Raw genomic sequence first — 21,221 nt, 5'->3', positions numbered from 1 at the left:
ATGTGGTCAGTGTGTGATGCTGTACTGCGGACTGTACATGTGTTTTTTGGAACTTCCCCTGGGAACGAGTTCATATTTGTGTGATTTCTGTGGAGAGACTTACCGCCCGGATGCGTTTCAGGCATTTCTTGAGCCACATGCGTATGGTCTGCTTGGCAACCTCTTCTTCAATGGTGTACTCCAACTGTTCCCTGGCCAACAGCTCCTCCAGCTGGAGAGACTTTCTAATGTCCACTGAGCGATAAGACAGCATGCTGTACACACATACAACACACCCCACACACACAGACATACAGCCAAAAGAGGGACATATTTAGTGGAATTAATTATGCTTTTCTAAAATCAAAGATTATCGGCGCCTTAAAGCGTAAACACTATTTACACATGTAAAGCTGTGGAAATCAAAAGTGAACAGAAGCAGCAAACCAACAAGAACACTTCTAAAGCCTAAAATGATTAGATTTTATATGACTAACGCTACACTTTAAAACCCTAAATTATTTGTTTTCAGGGGCAATCAAGATAGTGAAGAAAATCAGTCCCCATTTCTCTTTAGAAGCAGGTTTTCTCCGTGTTGTTTTTGACATTTTGACCATTTTATATGGATAAAATAGGTATAAATGTACATTAAAAAACGTGACTAGTAGAGAGTTACTGTAATATGTAATTGAAAACATTCAGTGAAGGAGGGTAAGAGTGTACTGCTCAGTATTAGCCATAGACTCTGAATAAGAAGTGGTTGCAGTCACTGTGATGTCAATCATTGGTTTGTGGACTACAGTTTTAATGGCCTGAGTTTGGCTTTTGCCGTATTTTCTTTTTTTTGTATGCAGCAGTGACACTGAAAAACACTGAGGTAGATTTGTGTCAATCACAAGACAGACACACTCCCAAGCATACACTGCTTTATTGTCTATTTAAGTAGATCAAAAATGTGCTAAATGAACATCAATTTGTATGTAAGACAATTGATTAAGTAATTAGTGGATTTGCCTCCTGCTTCATATTACAAAGAATGCCATTTTAAGATTTTTAATTCCACACAATTCCACATAAACTTAAATTCCCTTTACACACCAGTGGGTTGGCGCCTGATATTGTCGTTACATTGGGTTATCTTAGTGGGTTGGCCTTAAACACTTCTACACTGTATCTACGTCGTCAGGTGGTTGTGGTGTTGCATTGTCACCTGAGCACATCATGGAAGGTCACGTCCCCTCCACTGTGCAGGCGCTCCATCTCATAGCACATGTGTTTGAACAGCAGCTTGTCTTTGTCCAGGTCCACCTCCAGCCGGCCTCGGAGCAGTCGAAGCAGGAACTTCACTTTGGATGTGGGGATCAAACCCTGGGGAAACATCATGAAACAATTGGGTTATTCAAGGCAGTGGCCTGATTCAAGTCTATAATGCTGCATATTATATAAATATATTACATTAAATTCTAAATATACTTTTAGATTTATGTTAAACTATTATTTTTCAATCATTTCCTGTTTTATTTTGTCCTTGAGGTTTAGTTATTGTCATGCATTGGTTATGGGATGTCAGACCATAGTTACAGCTTGTGACTCATATACATATTGCTCTGTATGTTATACGTGTACATGCTTCCACAAATAATTCATCAGAAAAGCCTACGGTACTTCCGGATGACTCTATGGATGAATGACAGGGGGCCTACCTTTTTAATCCAGCACCCACTGTTATAATGACTTTTACTCCTATCACTCAATGCCACACTTCATTCCCTTCAGCCTTACTCATTAGCAATCATCCTGTTTTTATTTTCTCTCTATATTATCCTGTGCTCCAAGCCATATGATCACCACCCTCTCTCCTCTGCGGTGTCCTATAGCTCATTTCTCACCTCCCGTTTGTCATCCACCATGTTCCAGATGATTTGGAAGTGCCTCAGGTCATTATAGCTCAGCAGCTGGTCCTCCTCAGTGGAGTAGAACAGAGAGAAGTTCTCCACGATGATGGCTGCAGCAAAAGCAAAATATATTAATGCTCACGGATGCAAATATTCAATGATAGCATTTCATTTTAAACTGCATAACCCGCAATAGTATAACAATGGATGCTAAAGGTTCTGTCGCCCTTTATAGCTCTAAATATCTTTATGATGCCATGAGTCTGAGACTAAATGGATGTTTCACAATAATGTCTTGATTGAAACCCAGACTTTTTAAATAATAAAGCCGATAAGAGCCTAAGAAAAGGATAATTCATTTGACACCGTTTTTTCCACTCGATTCTCCAACCTAGTTTTATTCATACAACAATCACTCGAGCTCATCTTGCTTTTATCATCCATTGCTTCTTTTGTGTGTGACCTTAAGATATTTCTTTGTAAAGAAAGTGATCTTTATGAAAGGTCAGTGGTGGTGCTCTCTTATTGTAAAAAGTATCTGAGGGTTATTATGAGTCACCATCTGTGTCTTTCCACACAAGATTTCCACCCATACAAAAGAGTGCAGATACAGTCCACAAAACCAAATAATAGACTCAATAGAATATGATTTTCTTCCATGTCATTCTGCCTCTCTCCCTCTTCCTCTGACGTTAGCAAGAAATAATCCTTTCTGCATGATGGAGTTTGATCATTGCGTTGATAATAAGCTGCAATAAACTACATTATACTCTCTGGAGAAACTTTTTATTGTCTCTTTGGAGAGATGACAAACCCCACAACTGTGTTTTATGAGCTGCAGTCTTGCGCAATAAATAGCCGTATGAAATAGAGCCCTTGCTGTTTGCTTGCTTCCAGAAGTGTGTCATCCTTTTGAATTTCTTTCAGGCAGGCACACCTTTTTGTGCCTAAGCTGAATGCAAGGCCCTATAATATGGGGGTAAACTGATTTGGTGCACAAAATAATAATACATTACATTTATATAGCGCTTTTCCTGGTGTTCAAAGGGCTTCAAATGATATCAATCTACACACACTGACCTACGAGTAGGTTGAGCATGATGTAGGCTATAATGACATAGAAAGAGCAGAAGTAGATAAGCGCTCCAGCGTAGTTTCCACAGTCAGTCTCCCAGTAGCGATGTTTATCGGGGGTGCAGAATGGGGCCTGCACCTGGGGACAGGGAAATAAAACATAAATAATAAATCATACCAAATGCTTCCTGAAATGTCACAGTAAATGGTTTGGTTCACCAAAGTTACAACAGAAACATAGAGTGATACATCTTGCCATGCAGACAGCCATGTCAGCAGTTTTGGGTTATTACTTTGCTAAAGAGTAGTTATGAGGGAAACGGCTGACAGTGCGGTCTGTGGAGTATCTCACATTTGATGTACAACTTGGAGTAACCAGAGTAACTGTATTTTATTTTTGCTGTGAGAACTACATAGAAAAATCTATTGGCCCCCGTTGTATTGAGGTAGCGGCAGCAAATTGAGGTGAAGTGACCCTCGCATCACAATATATAATGTTAACAATTTACAGTTTTGTTCATTATTGGGAATGAATGGTTTGCTCATGTGTGTGTGGGTTTGTGTGCTGGATCTACAGCTCATCTTACCATACAGTCGTGCATGATTTTGTTCCAATCTTCCCCTGTGACAATACGGAAGAGAACGGTGATAGCCTTCCCGGCTGTGGAGAAGTTGGCATGCCTGCGATGAGGGAAGACAGAATCAGATAAGGACTAGTTGTACTTTATCTACTGCATACAGCATGTAGTGCTCTTCAGGGGGAACAAGCAGAATGAGGGTCTGGTCGATAAACAGAAGATCCATCTTTACCGGTTGATGTTCTCTCCATATTTGACAGTGCCAAAGAGCACAACGCCAGCAAATGCGTAGCAGAGGAGGAGGAGGAACATGCCCACGATGATGAAGAAGCTCTTGTACATGCTGACCACCACCGTCAACAGCAGCATCTTCAGAGTCACCTTTATTTATCACACACAGACACACACGCACACATATTTATTAGTATATTTTTGTTGATAAAATACACATTATTTTTAGGAGTTGTATTTGCTAAAATACTTACATGCTTCCCACATATTGTAAAGAATCTGAAGACGATCACACATGTGCCCATCATGTAGGTGTATGCATTCTAGAGGGGGAAATAATTAGTTATTTGTGTAGTATTAGCTAAAATACTTAACATTGATTGCATTTTTTGAATGTTCCGTTAATGTGACAGCAATTTGTCTAACCAGTAAGGAAAAGTGCAGGACTATCCAGATGACGCCCAAGACTGTGACCAGCAGGTCATAGCGATTCCTTCTGCTCTGCCAGTAACCCGCTGGAGACATGGCTATCAGCTTCATGGTCACCTGGGTAACCACGGCAACACAAAGTAATCAGACAGACGTCTATTCCCAGAGGACGCAAGTATGGTCAAATGTTAAAACTGATGTATGAGTAGAAAAAAGAGCTCACCTCCAGTACAAAAATAAGGGTGAAGACCACTGACAAGGTGGCAAGGGGAAATGTTGCGTCACCTTTAACATCCCACTGTAACAAAAGCAGATTAACACATATTATATGTATTTGGTGGCTTGCTTAAACTTGTCATTCAAAATAAATCAGTCATAGAAAAAAGGAAAAGTGAATAACACATTTACATAATATAATGACATGAGGCATTACCTTGACTGAGAGAAGCACCGACTGTGCCAGCACCAGAACAGCAATTCCCCGTTTAAAGAAGGGGTGTTGAGTAATGTCATACATCTTGGCCCGAAACCCCCCGTTTTCTGTCAAGCAGATAAAAGACCAGAACATTTTCAGCATTAACATTCAGTCAGCATGGGACTCTTTGACAGAGTAAGGGATCAAATTCATACATCTGAAAAGTCAGCTGATGCTTTATTTCGTGGTGGTACCCCTTATTCTCCTGCAGATGGCACTAATGGACTGTTTGTGTGTTCCTTGTACACAACATTGTGTCGCAGGGTTCAAATGCATGTAGATGGTTTGTATCAAGAAAAAGGTTAAACAAAACTAACAATCACAGTGAAAATGTACCTTTATATTGTTAGCAGTTACTGTAACATTACTGGCCAACTCTGTATTTCAGCTACAAAAATGTAGCTTAAACCGAAGATGGGACCATTAGGAAACTGAAGCTTGTTTTAAAAAGGAATGAGATGGAACTAATGGGATTGGCTATTAATGAAGGCCAACCTTACTTTACCTAATGATACTATATTATATTTGCCCAGGAGGAATATCACTGCTCTACAGCTTTCCAAAATTGTCAACTGTCCCTTGTGTCCACATCATAGCAGAGAATTGAATATCTAATGGACATGAAGTACACGTTTAAGAATGTTACATCCAGTGGCAGCCTCCATGATTGAATATGACTCCAGAGCATAGAAACAATTCTTGCAAGTACTTTGATTAGAACCGTGGGAGTAAAGGCCGCCTCAGTGCTGTAATGATCTGCCAGTAGTGAGTGAGTGGAGCCAGAGCAGAGGGCCTTTGGATGTGGATCAAAGTCAGCTAGATACTGCTGGAGTCAGCAGCACTGCTACTAGAACTAAAGCCATTGATTTTCTGTTAGTTCTCAACTGTACTAACAAGCATTTTCCCACACAGCCTCCAGGGCAATGCATCTATTCCCACGACTCTATTCACAGGAGGAAAAACAACAGTGCAAATGCTCATTATTCCTGTGTTCCAATTTAATTGCTAGCAAGATAAAGTTTGAGTCGGTGGCAAATATTGGTTGTAGTGTTTTTAGCTCTTGAACTGTAACTTTAAGTGTATTCAACTTTCATACTCGTCTGGAAATGTAGAAAACTGGTAGTATATTTTAACATGTAAAATGTTAATACATTCAGTGAAAAATTCCCTGACGAGGGCTGTGAAATTTATGATTCAGTGTCTGGTATATCCGCGTTATCAGTCTTCCTGTTCCGTTTTTTTATTACTGCTGCTAGTCATCATTTGGGTGTCATGATTAATCCTCCAAGGCATCAATCCTCGATGAAAAACAAGGACTATTAAATATGGATTAATCATGAAAGTGCTGCAAAACAATGCAAAGGCACACCACACCACCAATCAGGGAACACGACGTGAACGGTACGTCCACACAGCAGCTTTTCAAAAATCTTGAAAATCTTGGAGCTGGGCGTGTCTGACAGCTTGGGGATTTTTTGCGAGCAATGCGACCAACAACCAATCACATGAATCTCCCGCCCCCGACATACAAAGCAAAAAAACCCGGGGATTTTATGCGAGCAATATATATATATTTATATTAGGGCTGTAAGTTAACGCGTTAACGCCCTTTTTTTTTAACGCCACTAATTATTTTAACGCGATTAACGCATGTGTATTTTTTTACCTTGGCCGCCCCGTAGTTTCAGAGCGCATCGAATTTAAAATACCATCTACAAGCTGATGCTGACAACCCCGCTCCTGCCGCCCGCTTGTGGCAGACCACACTTCCACGCTCACCGGCAGGCACCGACTGGCCATCGGGAGGACCGGGAGTGTGTGTGTCTGTGTGGCCCGAGCGAGAGACCTTAAGTGCATTGTTGTTGTTATCATCGGGTGCTAGCTAGCTGCGCTAACGGATATAAGGAGCTGTTTAAATGAAAACAGAGGAGCGCTCTATCCACACAACTGCGCCGAGCACTTGACTTGATGCAGGAAGCAGACAGCGGGACATTGTACGAAAAGTCAGCACACTCATGATTGCAGCAACATGATTGCAGCGTCCAGGCAGCTCCCGTTCGAGCATATGCCTTGAGTTGCACATAGCTCCAACACACACACACACACACACACACACACACACACACACACACACACACACACACACACACACACACACACACACACACACACACACACACACACACACACACACACACACACACACACATATTGACGAACGGTCAGGGCCCCTCCCCGTCGCTATATTACGTACAGGGTACCCCTTTCCCGTCATTTTCTACGGGCAGGGCGTCCCATAGACCTTCATTGCGGACACAGCGGACCCCTTGCCCGTCAGGCTTCTACGGGCAGGGTGTCCATAGACCTTCATTGCGGACACAGCGGACCCCTTGCCCGTCAGGCTTCTACGGGCAGGGCGTCCATAGACCTTCATAATGCCTATTTTAAGGTTCATTTGGCCGTTAAAATGCGTTTTGATGTCATTGTATGCGAGTAATGAGTTTTTATTTCTGATTAGTTGTGCAGTACATGTACATGATGTTTAGTTTGCTAGTTATGACGAAGATTACCTTACGTCTGTGAGGAAAATGCATGGGGCTCAGAGCCTCGTATTTTTAAAATCTTTTTTTCCTTCTAATTTGTTATTCTTTTCAAAATAACACACTGTTATTTACTCACCAATAACATACAATTATCCTTGCTTTTATTTATTGGTTTAATTCCATAATCTCGGTCTTTTTTGGTGTTCGTCAGGAACTGAATTTCAAAATAAAAATAACCGGAAACAGACGTAGGCCTATAAGGGACAGTTCGAGCATCATTGCGATTGTCAAAATGTTTGAGTTTAGGACGGCCGAAGACACTACACTACCCAGAATCCCCAGCTATCGTTGAGGACTACAGTTCCCGTGATTACTCTTCTAGGTCTGGGATTGGATGTTGGAGTGGCAGTGCGCCAAGGTTACAGCGTCAAACAGCTGTGTGAAATGGAACGAAACCACGCCAGACTATCCAAAACTGGAATCGAACGCCCCCCCAGAACTACACACTACACTATTGTGTTTCGCAAAATGTTCTATGGGACGTCTCTACTGAACTTTTTCGTTTTCCCACAATTAGAAGTTGCCAGTATTAAACACATTGGTGTTATCAAATGTAAAAGATATAATTAATAAATGGATACAAATCGCTGTCCATAATGCGCAGCATCAATATATAGCATTAATATACCCACATGAAAGCTCATTGATACTTTGTAATTCTACTCCACTACAATTCAGAGGTTAACCTGGTATTTTTACTCCACTGCATTTATTTGAGTTACTTTGCAGATTCTGATTAATGATGTGAAATATAAACAACCCTTAAATCAGACTTTAGTTACACCTGAGTAAAATTCAGATAAGGTGATTGTCAAGTGCCAACAATCAGGAGAGATATTTGATACTTGTGCTTGAGAAGACTAAACATGTATCTGCAATTGACATTAATGGAAACGAGTAATAAAGTATATTAATTACTCGTTATTCTCTACTAATAGTTAATTAAAGACTATATATTATGGCTATTTTGCACATTCCTTTCAAGATTTCAAGATTTTAAAGGTGTATTGACATATAATTTACACAACTTACGGTGTAGTTATGAAATGAATGAAAAACGTGGGTCACAGGTCCCTCAACAGTGCAGTACAAGACATCTATCAATATGTGTGTACCTCCACCATTAAACTGTCATATTCTGCACATTTCTTATTCTATCTACATACATAAGAGTATAATCCATATGTATAATATCAGTTAAAATAAGTGCTTCAACATAGTTAACATTGCAGGAAAGCAATATATTAGACGTTAAGTACTTTGTATTTATCTGTAGATAGATACCCCCAACGTTTTTTTCTTATTTAAAAGAAGACCGTAATCTGTTATTTAATGTTTAAATAAAGGTTAATTCGTTTTTCTGTTTTGCACCTCCTCCTATTAATATCTTTGTACATCCTGCACTAAACTGTTTTATTGAAGAGATCACTTATAGTATCTTCTTGATTTTTTATATTCTATATTTCTATCACAGACCTTCTACTTTCCCCCTATGAAAGTATATGTACTCTTAATATTTTTTTAATCAAATATAACACATAAAAACAATAATTCAATAACGTGCTTTAACCACTAGGCACACAAGGTACACACAGACACTTATGTACAACATCTGAAGATGTGTAGTTTTATTCATGCTTTCACATAATTTTACAGCATATTGCTATACTATTTCAGAATCAGTATTTACATTCTTACATTCAAAATGCAATCCAATTCAAATCAGTAATATCTTTAAAAACTACAGTCCTTTTTTATCAGCTGTGCACCGTTATGGTGTAAATATAACCTATCTATGAATTACATCAAATGTAAAAGTCAGCCGAATTAGTGTTGATACTGCAAGGAGACATATTGTGTGAAGAGAAATTGAGAAGTTTTTTAATTGTTGATATATTTATGATCCACGTCAAGTATTCAGTTTCGGCGGCATTTCTTCAGTTTTTCCATAGGTCTCATCATCAGGGCGCTATAAATAAAGAACTACGGCAGATCTGTAATATTTAATGCAGCCGAACCGTGTATTACAATGCCGTTATGTGATGACTTTCAAAGAGAAAAGCAAGAGCACTCGGAATTAAGTATTATTTTAGTCTTTTCAAATGTTTTCCGGATTTCATATAATATAAACACCAAATCCCAGCATGCATTGCGGCTAAAACATCCAATCAGCGTAGCTGAGAATCTTGGGTAATCGCTCGAAATGCCCACGTCTGTTTCCGGTTATTTTATTTTTAAATTCAGTTCCTGACGAACGCCAAAAAAGACCGAGATTATGGAATTAAACCAATAAATAAAAGCAAGGATAATTGTATGTTATTGGTGAGTAAATAACAGTGTGTTATTTTGAAAAGAATAACAAATTAGAAGGAAAAAAAGATTTAAAAATACGAGGCTCTGAGCCCCATGCATTTTCCTCACAGACGTAAGGTAATCTTCGTCATAACTAGCAAACTAAACATCATGTACATGTACTGCACAAATAATCAGAAATAAAAACTCATTACTCGCATACAATGACATCAAAACGCATTTTAATGGCCAAATGAACCATAAAATAGGCATTTTTCCACCGAGAATAACACGAAGGACAGCCATTGTTGTTGATCACGTGGTCTGGGAGCTGTTGCAGCGTCCATAGCAACCACCTTAGCAACCATGAATGTGTACACATTCATGAAGTAATCTTCGTCATAACTAGCAAACTAAACATCATGTACATGTACTGCACAAATAATCAGAAATAAAAACTCATTACTCGTATACAATGACATCAAAACGCATTTTAATGGCCAAATGAACCTTAAAATAGGCATTATGAAGGTCTATGGGACGCCCTTCCCGTAGAAGCCTGACGGTCAAGGGGTCCGCTGTCCGCAATGAAGGTCCATGGGACGCCCTTCCCATAGAAACCTGACGGTCAAGGGGTCCGCTGTCCGCAATGAAGGTCTATGGGACGCCCTGCCCGTAGAAAATGACGGGAAAGGGGTACCCTGTACGTAATATAGCGACGGGGAGGGGCCCTGACCGTCCGTCAATATGTGACGGGATGGGAGTGAGAACATGTTGCACACACACACACACACACACACACACACACACACACACACACACACCCCCCCCCCCCCCCCCATTTGTATTGAATGAGAGAGGTTCCAGGTTGTTGTGTCTAATATTCATGAGAATATTTGTCATTGTTCAAATGATAATAAACATTAGCATAAAGCATATTTGTCCACTCATATGTTGATAAGAGTATTAAAAACTTGAAAAATATTCCTCTAAGGTACTTTTAGAACAGATCAAAAATGTGCGATTAATTTGCGATTAATCGCGATTAACTATGGACAATCATGCGATTAAACGCGATTAAATATTTTAATCGACTGACAGCCCTAATTTATATATATATAAACTCCCCAAACAGGCGAAAACCTACCAGTTTCACCCACTGTCTCTGCCACCTCCCTCCATGTCTGGTTCCTCTGGTTTGTATCCCGTTAATAGTTCTGGTCGTAAAGAACCGGGTGATTTGCTACCGTAATTTCTCGTTTGGAATATGAGGAAATGAACTGCGGTCTGGTTCTCCCTGCTTACACACGGTTTGATTGGCTAGCGCTTCTACTGTCAGATTTGCATAAACGTGTTTGATTGGCTGACGCTTCCAGCTCAGCTTCAAAAGTTGAACATTGCTCAACTTTTGAATCCTGGAAATCCTGGAAATCTTCGCTTCGCTCCCCCACAATGCAGTTCGGCGAAAAGCGAGGCAAAGTGACGTCATCCCCATTCAAAGTCAATGGGCAGAGAAGCGTTGGAAGCGGTGGAAGATTCGTCTAAAGCTGCTGTGTGGACATACCGGAAGACGTGACTTTCATACTTTGACTGTCACTGATTGGTTTTACAGAATTTAAACCATTTGGTGTATATCTTTGTGTGTTATCTTGTGTGTGAGCACCTGGGCGGGGGGGCAGGTGGAGAGGTTGGGCGATTTTCAGTCGGCTCTTCAGATCCTCCCATCTCCGTTGGTCCACTGTTAGGAGAGCAGTGCCCTGGCGGTGGGAGACACACATTTTGAATACTGAAGCAGGTGTTTTTGCTGGCTTGGTGGTCTAAAATGAATACAATGTAACTGTTGCATCAACGTTGCTCTTTCATGTCTTGTTGTTTAGTCTTGTTACTGAAACAGAAAGAGAAAAAAACACCTGCAAAGTAAACTTAAAACCTAGGGATCTGTATCTTTATAAACGCCTCTCACCTTATTCTCGTTGAAGTTTGCAATAACGACGCCCACAAACAGAGTGAGTCCAATCATGCATCCCAGAAACACAAAGACATGGATGTAGATGCCATGGATCTGCAGAAACAGAGGTATTACAACTGTCACAGTTCTTATCAAATAGAAGTCAGAGGTAATAAGAGCTCTTTGATGGCGGTGATTAAAAAGTCAAAGTAACAAGAGGTTCAGTACCGGTCCAACTCTGTGAATTATGACATCTCGGACCTCCACCCAGCCTTTGAGGGACAGCACTTCAAACAGAGCCAACATGGCATTTCCCACATTGTCAAAGTTAAAATTACGAGGGTTGGCCCTGGGGAAGGACAGAGTGGACACATCAATCACTGGCTGAAGAAAAACAACCATAAATCAGGCAGTAATAAAAGAAAAATAAGCAATAAGTCATACCAGACTCTTGGTACCCAGAAACCGGGCTTCTTCTCTCCAGGCCTTAGCTTCAAGTTGAGGTTCTTGGAAACGCTGACATTTATCCGGAATATACCGTGGCAATCGTCCTATTATCAACAGCACAGTTTACAGGAAGCACACGACAAGTAAAAGAGGTGGCTGTTAGTGAGGTGCTTTACGATAAATGTTGTATGAAAACTTAAACAAGTAATTTAGCAACAAACCATCTTATAATATAACAATAACACTGGACAGTATTTTTTAATTATTCATAAGTGGCGTTAATAAGAAGCCCTCATCTTAAACAATTAAAAAGTCATAACATTTTACAGGTTATATGTTTCTCTATTGATGTATAAGTTAATGGATAAAATACTATTTCTCAACATAAATCTTGGTGAGTACAATGATGTTATTATTAGTAGGAACAATAGCCAAAATTAAAAAATAACATGTAGAGACTTGTTTGAGCATTATACTGTTAAACATATAGTGGTTTTCTATATAATAATATATAATATGGCACATGCTAAAAGGAGTATATAAAAGGAACCACTGGAATATTGATTTGACTTGGATATCCCTTGTATTTACTCAGCAGGGAGCGTACAATGAGAGGGGGGTTTAGTGAGGAGATTATGTTTCTTGCTATACCCGAACATGGATATGGGGGTCGTTGCACTTTGCAAGCTTTCCGGCGAACAGTTGAACTCCAAAGCTTGCGAACACCAGCATCAGTGTGAGGAGCAGAATGGAAACCTGCAAGAGAATCGTTCAAGAGTTTAAGGTGGACAGTTCAACATAATTATAAGCCTGTGAGATTAGAGAGCATGGTAAGGATGTCAGACAGCAACATGTAGAGACTTCTGATGTGAAAATCCAAGTCAGACCCGGGGAGAATCAGTAATTACTGGAGGCTTCTGATAATATAATAACATCACAGGTAGGCAAAGCAAAAGGTAATCAAAACCCAGAAATGGCCGGGAATGTGATAACAACATCAGCAGAATCCAATAAAGAGGAATAAGATGCTAGTGTACACATTCCGGTTGTATTTTTACATGTTTTACAAATCATAAACCCTTTTTCAAAAATATGTATTTTTTTACAAATATTTTTACAGTTTTAAAGTGTTGGATTCAAGCATCTTCATTGGAAGTTTATTTAAAATACTGCACCGAAGTCCAAGAAATAAACTACCTGCTAGACAATGGAAACACAGGTATGTTTCAAATAATGTCCTTAAGTTCTGTTGATTGAGTGGTCAGAAGTAAGCTAAAGATGGACAAGACTGAGCTATGTTTATGCAAATTCATCTGCAAATGTCAGTAGTGCATATCAATAGAGAACATTGTTTTTTTTTATTATTAACATAAATCTCGCTTCTAAGATTTAAATATTGTAATGCAAAGATGTCAAAATATATATATATATATATATATGCACTATTTGACCACACACAAGTGGAAAGTGTACATAGCTAACCACTAACCAGCAGAATCTCCTTGAATCCTTTGATGACCTCCCGCACCACCTTCCTCATCTGGGGCACCAGCTTGAAGATCCTGAGCGGGCGCAGGCTGCGCAGCATCATCAGCAGCTGAGCCCCCGACTCAGGAGGGACGTCAGTGGGCAGCCAGCACAGAAAGATCAGACTCACCTACAGAGAGACACAGCAAGGACAGCCATGAGGGTGAGTGGAAAGAAATAATGTTACAGACCGTGCAGTGTGTTCATGCAACAGGTTCACCATGTGATTTACATCAGAGGCAGTTTTAGACCAAATTAACCGGGGGGGCCAGTGATATTATGAGCGAGGGGCACATTTACTGTGGGACATTTGAGACAAAGACAGTGTTCAAGATATTTAACAATTTTAGCGTATATAAAATCATAGTACAACAACTAAAAAACAAAACAAAAACATGCTGGTATTTTGTTTCAGTAACATCATTTTGGTCAGTTACATAGACTTATCTTTCTGAGGGGGGCAACAGGGGGTCCAAGCCCAATGTTAAGGGGGGGCTGACCCCTGTTGGCCCCCTTCATAGAACCGCCCATGATTTATGTCAAAAACGTTACAATTTTCCAATTCCCTTATCAGAACCAACCATGAGACATGTTCTACTGCAACCCCACTGAATAATATACTAACGTTTAAACTGTCTTTTGAATAAACCACATGTAAATTACAGACATTTCAGAAATCAAAGAACATTATAAACAGGATGACAGTGAGGCCACAACACTGCTGTTATTTACATAATAATAGTTCTCAGCTATAATTGAAAAAGGAAAAAAAGACTTGTGCTTAAAGAGCTTTTCCGAGGGTTTATATTGGATGAGTTTTCTCACGAGATAGATGAAGATGTCCATGACTCCTCCGAAGTCTCTGATGACGGCTGTGGGGGTGAAGAACAGACCGTCGGCCATGATCTTCAGGTTGAGCTCGATGCTCATAAAGATCACAAACACGTACTCCCCGATCTGAAACAGAGGGCATGGATGTATCAACAATCTGTCCAATTATGAATCTGCTCGCTTGCTCATGCAGCCATTGATCCATCTGCTTATTATTACCTGCAGTGAAGGGGCATGCATGACCCTGGTGAAGGGGGATTCAAACATCATAGAGATACAGGAGCAGATGGTGACAACAATCATGACCCAGTCCAAATAGGTGACGAGGCCCAGGAGATCGCTGCAGACACACACACATTAACATTTAAGAGAAATAGTATATTCACTTTAAATAGGTCAAGAAAGATATTTGGTTTGCAAACCAGAAAATACTCAGGGATAATAAAAAAGAGAGAGCAGCAGACAAAGACAGAGGGAGGATTTGTGAGAAGAGGAATCAGAAAGTGAGTGAAATAATCCGTGTGTGTGTGTGTGTGTGTGTGTGTGTGTGTGTGTGTGTGTGTGTGTGTGTGTGTGTGTGTGTGTGTGTGTGTGTGTGTGTGTGAGCAGCCCGTCTCTCCTACAGAAAGATGTCAGTGAAAATCCCCCGGCCCCAAACAGTATCTGATACAAAGCACTGCCTCTCACTTTAATGATCAGACCCTGCGCTCGGCCGGATTACGATCAGGCTGCATAATAGGTGGAATCTATTTCACAGCGCTCCACTTCACAATTTGCAGTCCTTACCACCAGTTTTTGGCAAGCACAACAGGCAGGTAATAAGGTGCAGAATGAATAAGTATTCCACTGTTGTAGAATGAACAGATCAATAAAGAGTGAAGGAATCAATAAGTCATCACACTTACTACAGCTGGTGGTAGTTGGTGTTCTTCACGGCTCCTGTAATGGGGTCTGTTTTGGATCTAGATATGAATTAATACAAATGGAATCACATTTCGACAAGACATTAACCATTGTTGCCAGTATGCTGCAAATTAAACAAAGCAACAATTGGTACAACAGAGAGTTTACAGATTTTTTTTACTGAATAGCTTAAGTCCAATTTGTTACCATTTTGGGCCAGGAAACGCTATCAATAGAATCTTATTACATATAAAGATAATAGCTGATCTTACGCATTGAAGCGAGCTCGGACAATCATCCTGCAAAAGTTCCTGAAGCGGTGCTCCCGCCCCACGATGAAGAGAGGCTTATCAAAGTAAGGATGATTTTCCCTCAATTCCTCTTCCTGGACTTTTCTACACAGAGATGAGACAAAGACCAGTTCAGTAGGTTACACACAAGTAGTGAATGCACAACACACTTTCCTTTAATCAGAATCTTTCTTTCCAGGGTGATAGTGTGTCCAAGTGTGTGAGAATACCTTTTCATCTCTGCTTGTTCTTTCTTTTCTTGGATCATCTTGATCTCACTGTCTTCTCTCTGTGCATTACGATAGCGAACTGTACTAGAATGCTGGAGAAATAAAAGAGACAATCCAGGCATCTTAATTATGATGAATATTGGCAGTTTTAATAAACAACAAAAGGTGTGACTGTACAAGCACACAGTACAATGTGTCAGGACGTGTGTGTGAGTGAGTGAGTGAGTGAGTGAGTGAGTGAGTGAGTGAGTGAGTGAGTGAGTGAGTGAGTGAGTGAGTGAGTGAGTGAGTGAGTGAGTGAGTGAGTGAGTGAGTGAGTGAGTGAGTGAGTGAGTGAGTGTGTGTGTGTGTGTGTGTGTGTGTGTGTGTGTGTGTGTGTGTGTGCTCACATCCTGGGTGAGTGTCTCCAGTGACTTCCCTCGGCTGATCCTCTGACTAGTGGAACCATGTCTCAGAGATCTGCAGATAAAAATGAGCATACAGCTGAACAAAGAACTGTGCAGGTGTGTAAGATTGCAGTTGCATGCATTTCTGTGTGTGTGTGTGTGTGTGTGTGTGTGTGTGTGTGTGTGTGTGTGTGTGTGTGTGTGTGTGTGTGTGTGTGTGTGTGTGTGTGTGTGTGTGTGTGTGGTCAGACCTGCGCTCCTGCCGAATGTGATGCTGGACACTGAGTATGGAGCGTTCTTTAAGTGGCTGGCCTTCAATAGATCCACTTAGCATACGCTGTGTGGTACAAGCCCTGTGAAACACAAACAGGATTGTACTCAATAAAGTGAAGATTACAATTCAGTGTGTGAGGTCACCAGCTGGCAACCGTACATACAGCTGCTCCATCCTCCCACCTGAGGAGCCATCTTCAACCATCGTCATTCTGGGCCCATGTGAGCGGCCATCCAGACTGTTACTTTGAAACAGTTTCCAATCATTCTATGCCTGCGTGCCTGCGTGCCTGCGTATGTTGGACTGTGTATGTGTTTGCCTATATTGGTGCAGCTCTGAGCCTAACTGTGTGTTTGTGTGGAAGATGGCAGGCCAGACAGAACGTGTTATGACTACTGATATGGTGTCTATCTTTCAGACGGACTGGATAAAGGAGGGGGGAGAGAGTGAGCCAGATCGGACATGGTGCCGGCAAGCTAATCTACACTTAGTGCCAGCTCTGCCATGCTGAACAGCAAATTATCCATGTACCTCATTGCGAGTAAATGAGTCTGAAGAGGGTCTGTGTGTATGTCTTCTTGTGTATGTGTGTGTGATACAGAGAGGGAAGAATTAACAAAGCCTGAGTGCTGTTAAAGCATTGTATAGCTACATTATATTATGCATGCATGTATAATATTCGGTTCACCCACATTAGGAAGTATTTCATGGTAGGGATGATGCATACACATCTAGCTGGGGTCTCCAAGGATGGTGTCAATCCAAAATCTTATGATCTCCTGAGTTGTGACCACATTGAAAGGTGGAGCAGGAAAATGTAATAAAAAGCTGCCCTGAATACGCATTGAACTACAGCCACTGAAATGTTATTTTAAAAAACAACATACAATTGAACCAAATGCAGCTCACTTCTAAGGTAGAAGTCGTTTGACCTGCAAATCACTTTAACAATGCTGGGGGCTATAGACGGGTCTTACCGTAGGATTTTATTAATCGTATTTTCTTTTTCCAGGAGGTTACGAGCTCGGATGCTAAATATTGACCTGCGAAGCTGAAAGAGCACAAAGTGAAAGTCCATCAGTTGATAGTTTGTTACTGTAGTGTACCCTCCAAAAACACAACACTATTTAAATGTATTGTTGTGTTTGTGTGGAAGTACCTTTTGGTCGATATACTTGTTGTCTTCGATGGCTGAGCGTTTGGAGTGGTCACAAGAGGAGGATGATGCAGAGGGGAGACGCCGGAACAAACAACTGTTGTCCTGCTGTTGACGATCAATGAACTGCTTCATAAAACTCTCCCTAAGGTACACAAAAATACAGCAAACACATACACGATGAATGGTATGGCATAGTTTCCTACTTAAGAGCTCGATATGCTTAAACATGAAGAAATGACCACATTATATTATAAAAAAAAAACTATAATGGTGCAAATTGATATAATATATTGTCGCAGAAGCTTTCTGACACAAAATTGGTTACTATTTGTTAGGTGCAAATCTGAAATATTTGTCAGTATGTTAGATCCTGCTGAAAAATGGTGTCAACATCGACACTTTTAAGATGCTCAAGTCACAGTCTTGTTCTCGCAAACTACTGTTCAATGTGCTGAGCCAGTCTTTCTTCTGTTAGGGCTAATAAAAAAGTGCCAACATTTTGTCTTTTTATTGGTTTCGTCAAGCTTCATTTAAAAGAGTAATCCAACTTTGTTTAATTAAACTGACACTCATACTGCCGTGTTATATTTCAACTTTAGTTATCCCAAAAGTATGAGCTGTATGCGTTCATTTGTCTGTGACTGCGTACCTTATCCTGGGCACGGTGAAATCAGACGGGAGCTTGGAGATCTGCACCATCTGAGGTCTGTTGGGGAACTTCTCAAAGATCCTGAGGCGTAGAGGGAGCTTCTCTTTGGTGTCAGCATTGGCTTCACTTTGCTTGAGCTAAAAGAGGGGGCGAGAGAATCAGTTCAGGCACAGCACAGCAAGACAAGACACTGTTGAAAGGGAAAGTCAGCCACTTGATGTGAATGAAGAAGAGATTACAACAGGATACAAAAGGAAATAAGGACACTGTCACTGTAGTTTGTGTTTGGGAAGTTGGGGATTTTTGAGAACTGCATGAAGTAACCATTGGCATTTATGGAGAAATACACTTGAGTCTAAGCCTGGTAATGCATGAGACAACTGTGAAATGCAGATTTTATTCGAGGATGTAGGAGTGTAGCTTTATGTTTCTGCCTGATGGTGGCAGCAACACACTGACCTACAACACACACAGCAAATACAGTACAGACAACCACATTTAGGATGAGATCCCACTTACTTTTAGAAAATAATGGAGAAGGCAACAAAAGAAAAAGGAAAGATTACTTTGGAGTGGTTAATGGAGAAAGGAAAAGGTAGCGACAGTTGGAATAATGTGCGTGAGTGCAGGCACAGGTTGGAGAAATAAAAAGACGACAAAAGAAATGAAACCAATTATTTCCTTTTAATTACATATGAGGGAGGCTGATTGAAATCCCCTGCAGGTATTCTCTGTCTGGGTGCCGGGAGATAAGCCTCTGGTGCAAAGCAGATTAGGCTTGGAAATAAAATGCATTTGGGGCAACGGTGAGTGGCGTCTTATCATTCGGAGCAGGAGACCGCTGTGAAACATATTGACTGGGCTCGGTGGTGAATATTTCTCCGTCAGGCATGCCGTTTGTCTGCCTGTCTACGAATGCAGACGTCCCTCCACGCTGTTGGTGTGTATTGGTCTTTCTGTCTGCGCTTGTCTGACTGTGAGCACCGGAATGACTGGAACAGCCCCTTGCATCTGCGGGATAACAGCCGGTGGGAAGGAGAGACCCGACAAAGGACGGGATGGAAATCTGTCTATCCGTTTTCTTTTTCTAACAGACTAAAATGTGGGAGCTGCTTTTTTATCCTGAGTGGGTGAGAAGTGAGTGGCATACTGTGAAGATGGAATTATGTACCAGCTTTTCTGTCTATAGTATGTCTCCCAAGATAGACAGGGAGGAACAAAAGCAGAAACAGAGAAACTGAGCATGAGCCCAATAAAAGTAAAAGAGAAATGCAGAAGAAAATAAAGTATAAGACAAAACTTAAAGGATGATTACATATAGACATGTAGATTATAGTTGTAATGTGACTTAAAGCAATGCACACTATATCTGCTTCAGCAGTGTGGTATTGAACATATTGAGCTTCTTTCCAGTGCTGCAGTTCTCCAGCTGATAGTTGCAGAAAGTGCTGCAGTCATCTCGAAATAGTACCTGCACATTATGTTGCTGAATTCCCAGCAAGCAGAACACACACAAACAAGAATGCACACATACAGTGCAGGATTTATATGGACCATACTATTCCCAAAAGGTACTAATCAATTGGGCCAACTCAGCGAAATGTTCAGTTTAGCCAAGTCTCTACACCCTTATCTGCAGCAGTATCCCATGACAGCAAAACTTTCTGTGCCATGTATTGTCCTTTGTTGATCTATGTCTTCATCTCCAACTCTCAGAAGATGGTGTTCTTCCCCACCACAGGAAGCATCTTTCAACATCTCTTTATGAAAGACTGCCCCAGTCTAAGAATCTTATTTTCAACTTCCGATTGTTCAAAACCGTCTTCATCTCCCTTCCTTTCTATTTTCCCAAAAGAGGAGAAAGAGGATCTGCGGGGAGAGGAACAGACTAAACATTTAAAAAAGAATTGCTATTCAAATGTATACAAATGTGTAGCGTAGGTGTTGCACACTGTAAGTCAATATATTTGTTTATTTATTTGTATACTGCATCTAGGGACCAACCAACTACCATGCAGTCAATTTCATTTCAATTTACCATGGGAAAAATAAATTAGAATCCACTGTTCCATGGAACATTTAGAATATCTTTTTAGGTAGGATTGCTATTGCACAATATACCAACAATATTTAGAATGCTAATTTCTGAAGTGTTTGTCTGCTACAATACCAAAGTTTAGTTTCCTCTATTATTGACGCAGTGTAAACCTGTACAAATATTTACCTGTTGAGAAAATGCACTAGTAAGGTACTATAGATAACCATTAACTGTACACGCCAACACATTGGGCCTTCTGTCTGGTCAAAGGATCATTAGAGCACACATGGAAGAGCTCAGGAACAGAGCACTTACCAGTAAACATCTATTATCTATTGACTTTTGGTTTGAGGTGTTGCTGTATTATAGAAGATAATTTATTTTCTCCTTTACGTGCGCACATGACAATATTTTAAATGAGGTAGATGCACATCTGTGTAATTAAATGCACCCAGCATATTTCTATATGTCAATGTAATTAAAGTGGCTGCAATCAATATGTTTGTAGGAGCAAAGGATCACTAATGATAGCCTATGTGAAAGGTATCACTTGTGGTAAGAACACACCAGTATATTGGACTTTCAAGAGCCAGGGGGACACACACAAGGCTCCAATGAATGCTAATGTTGCTCTGTATTTGATAGATGTGTGATAAGGCAACTTTGCTAGAGGGTTTGCCATCATCAATGTGTGGCAAAACAAATCAGTTGTTCCACATTTGAGTGTTTAAGGAAAAGCACTTTTCCTGAGTGTGTGTGTTTCTCTATATATCACAGTGAATGGTTGATAAGTCAAAACTACCGCTTCGCTTGCCACAGATGAGATTTAGTGTATAGTGGTGTAACAACAACAGAGCCAAGACTAATGTGTTTTGCCTCGAGACCCATTCAGGTGACCTGCCACTGCTTCCCCCTCCATTCATGCCAATTGCAGGCTCGGCTAAGCTAGGGAGCTTTCCATCTGGGATTTCCACAGCTTTCCT

At 40.6% G+C, this 21,221-nt stretch overlaps 1 protein-coding gene across 1 annotated transcript in view; it reads right to left on the bottom strand.

Moving 5' to 3' along the window:
- nalcn (sodium leak channel, non-selective) overlaps window positions 1-21,221 on the bottom strand; it is a 74,646-nt gene that overhangs the window by 1,592 nt on the left and 51,833 nt on the right. Inside the window, exons 18-43 of the mRNA XM_034110594.2 lie at window positions 18,201-18,337; window positions 17,552-17,693; window positions 17,370-17,443; window positions 16,370-16,471; window positions 16,122-16,191; window positions 15,733-15,824; window positions 15,485-15,607; window positions 15,215-15,271; window positions 14,529-14,649; window positions 14,304-14,435; window positions 13,441-13,608; window positions 12,603-12,707; window positions 11,949-12,055; window positions 11,733-11,853; window positions 11,520-11,618; window positions 11,220-11,313; window positions 4,620-4,726; window positions 4,410-4,484; window positions 4,184-4,303; window positions 4,012-4,080; window positions 3,759-3,907; window positions 3,536-3,629; window positions 2,955-3,087; window positions 1,869-1,984; window positions 1,190-1,347; window positions 104-254 (exon numbers count right to left, since the gene is read on the bottom strand). Of these exons, the coding sequence (XP_033966485.1) occupies window positions 104-254; window positions 1,190-1,347; window positions 1,869-1,984; window positions 2,955-3,087; window positions 3,536-3,629; window positions 3,759-3,907; window positions 4,012-4,080; window positions 4,184-4,303; window positions 4,410-4,484; window positions 4,620-4,726; window positions 11,220-11,313; window positions 11,520-11,618; window positions 11,733-11,853; window positions 11,949-12,055; window positions 12,603-12,707; window positions 13,441-13,608; window positions 14,304-14,435; window positions 14,529-14,649; window positions 15,215-15,271; window positions 15,485-15,607; window positions 15,733-15,824; window positions 16,122-16,191; window positions 16,370-16,471; window positions 17,370-17,443; window positions 17,552-17,693; window positions 18,201-18,337 (2,916 nt within the window). The remainder of the gene's footprint in view (window positions 1-103; window positions 255-1,189; window positions 1,348-1,868; window positions 1,985-2,954; window positions 3,088-3,535; window positions 3,630-3,758; window positions 3,908-4,011; window positions 4,081-4,183; window positions 4,304-4,409; window positions 4,485-4,619; window positions 4,727-11,219; window positions 11,314-11,519; window positions 11,619-11,732; window positions 11,854-11,948; window positions 12,056-12,602; window positions 12,708-13,440; window positions 13,609-14,303; window positions 14,436-14,528; window positions 14,650-15,214; window positions 15,272-15,484; window positions 15,608-15,732; window positions 15,825-16,121; window positions 16,192-16,369; window positions 16,472-17,369; window positions 17,444-17,551; window positions 17,694-18,200; window positions 18,338-21,221) is intronic.

The sequence above is a fragment of the Pseudochaenichthys georgianus genome, chromosome 21 (assembly GCF_902827115.2).
Source record: "Pseudochaenichthys georgianus chromosome 21, fPseGeo1.2, whole genome shotgun sequence".
Taxonomy (NCBI): Eukaryota; Metazoa; Chordata; class Actinopteri; order Perciformes; family Channichthyidae; genus Pseudochaenichthys; species Pseudochaenichthys georgianus.
Note: the sequence above shows the minus strand (reverse complement) of the source record. Positions and strands in the feature narration are given on the sequence as shown.